The sequence below is a fragment of the Psammomys obesus genome, unplaced genomic scaffold (assembly GCF_907164565.1).
Source record: "Psammomys obesus unplaced genomic scaffold, mPsaObe1.curated_primary_1811, whole genome shotgun sequence".
Lineage (NCBI taxonomy): Eukaryota > Metazoa > Chordata > Mammalia > Rodentia > Muridae > Psammomys > Psammomys obesus.
The window spans coordinates 23,679,748-23,682,308 of record NW_026585504.1 but is presented as its reverse complement, the minus strand read 5'-3'; the positions used below and the strand labels follow the sequence as shown (position 1 = coordinate 23,682,308).

General features: G+C 38.1%; 1 protein-coding gene across 1 annotated transcript; it reads left to right on the top strand.

Moving 5' to 3' along the window:
• The first annotated feature begins 1,622 nt into the window (after positions 1-1,622).
• Positions 1,623-2,561, top strand: LOC129674324 (olfactory receptor 4F17-like). The gene has a single exon (XM_055604270.1). It carries the CDS (start codon positions 1,623-1,625, stop codon positions 2,559-2,561), a length of 939 nt encoding a protein of 312 aa, XP_055460245.1.

The window sequence follows — 2,561 nt, the reverse complement described above, 5'->3', positions numbered from 1 at the left end:
TTATTTATTATTATTGGTTTACAATGTATTCCCTTCATATCCCAGTTGCAACCGCTTCCTTCACATCTCTTACCAGTCCGGCTTTCCCCTCCACCATTCCTCCCCTACCCTTCTTCCCTAGCCCAGCCCCCTACTATCTGACCTTAGCCTATAAGATCCAATCAGGACTCTTCCTCTGTGGGCTGGCTAGGTGACCCCACCAGGGAGAAGTGAGCTAGGAGAAGGCAATGGAGTTCATCTCAGAGACAGTCTCTTCTCCCCTTGCTAGGGAACCCATGTGGAGACTGAGCTGTCTATGGACATTTGAGGATGGGATCTAGGTCTTCTCTATGTATGGTTCATCTCTGCAGATCCTCCTGGCCTTGCTCTTTTTGGGGGGGAGAGGGAGCTTTGTTGCTTTCCTTGTGTGGCTTCTATACCCCCTGAGTCCTCTTATAGCTCCTCTTTTCCATAAGACTCCCTGTGCTCTGTCCAAAGTTTGCTTGTGATTCGCTCATCTGCTTAGATCCCCGATCCCCTGCTGACTAAGTTCAAAAACGAAAGTGACAACAAATTCTGAAGAGGATGTGGAGACAGGGGAATCCTCCTCATTGCTGGTAGGAATGCAAACTTGTACACTTCTTTAGAAATCTGGTGCTTTCTCAGAAAACTAGGAATAGTGCTGCCTCAAGACCCAAATAAACCACTCCTGGGCACATATACAAAAGATGCTCACCCATACAACGAAGACATTTGCTCAACTATATTCATAATATCCAGAATTTGGAAACAACCTAGATGTACATCAACTGAAGAATAAATACAGAAATTATAGTATATCTACACAATGGAATACTACTCATCTGTTAAAAACAAGACTACCATGAAATTTGCAGGTAAATGGATGGAACTAGAAAAGATCATTCTGAGTGAGGTATCCCAGAAGCAAAGAGACACACATGGTATATACTCACTTATAAGTGGTTATTAACCATATTATATAGGATAAATGTACTAAAATCTACAGACCTGAAGAAGCTAAACAACAAGGAGGATCCTAGGGAAGATGTTTAATTCTCATTCAGAAGGAAAAACAAGATAGACACTGAAAGCAGTAAAAGAGATGAAACAGGACTGGAGCCTACAACAAAAGTCCTCTGAAATTTTTATTACTTTTGATTACAGTTTTAAAATAATCTTTTTTAATAACTTTTGAAAATCATGTTAATATTTTTACAGAGTTTTAATTCTCTGGATTACTGTAGTCATTTATGATTACTCTCACTATCTCTTTATTTCACCTGAATTTTAAAGAAATTGTTCAATGTATTTTATCCAACAGATAAATTGTCTCATAAGTTTTTTTATTAATCAATATAATTTAATGTGGTGCATCACTGTGAATGGAGAGCTTTTCAACCTCCATAAATCTCTTGTGCTCTGTGCTCCTCATATTTTGTAAATAGTCTACACCAACTAAAAATACTTGATAGTAATAGAAATTGTTTGCTAAGCAACTTGTACACTGTTGATCTGTATCTCTGACACAATTATAAATTTTAAATTACTAACATTTAATCTTACTTTTGGTGACTTAAAATAATTCATCTTGTCTTTTAGGACCTCCTCTACATTCTGATCCAATGGACCAAGCTAATGCTTCTATTGTACCTGAATTTGTTTTGCTGGAACTTGCCAAATCACTTGGAATGAAGATTTTCTTTTGCTCCTTCTTCTCCTTGTTTTATGCAGGGATTATTTTTGGAAACCTCTTTATTGTGTTCACAGTGATTTTTGATTCTCACTTACACTTTCCCATGTATATTCTACTGGCCAACCTTTCACTCATAGACTTGGGCCTTTCGTCTACAACGGTTCCTAGGACAATATCTGATCTTTTTACCGGTTGTAAAGTCATTTCCTTCCACAGCTGTATGATACAAATGTTCTTCATCCATGTGATGGGTGGAGTTGAGATGGTGCTGCTCATAGCCATGGCATATGACAGGTATACAGCAATCTGCAAACCTCTTCACTATCTGATGATTATGAATCCCAAAAAGTGTATGATTTTGGTAATAGCTGCTTGGGTCGTAGGCATGATCCATGCCATGTCTCAGTTTATTTTTGTCATAAATTTACCCTTCTGTGGTCCTTACAATGTAGGAAGCTTTTATTGCGATTTTCCGAGGGTGATTAAACTTGCATGCATGGATACTTATAAACTGGAATTTGTGGTCACTGCCAACAGTGGCTTCATATCTATGTGTACCTTCTTTTTCTTGATTGTATCATACATTTTTATCCTGGTCACTGTCCGGCAACATTCTTCAACCGATTTATCCAAAGCATTCTTCACTTTATCAGCTCACATCACCGTAGTGGTTTTGTTTTTTATCCCATGCATGTTTCTCTATGTGTGGCCTTTCCCAACTAAGTCACTAGATAATTTCTTTGCTATTGTTGACTTTGTTGTCACTCCTGTCTTAAATCCTACTATCTACACTTTAAGGAATAAAGATATGAAGTTGGCCATCGAAAGGCTAAGTAGACGGGTTTTAAGTTCTAGGGAAATTACATAG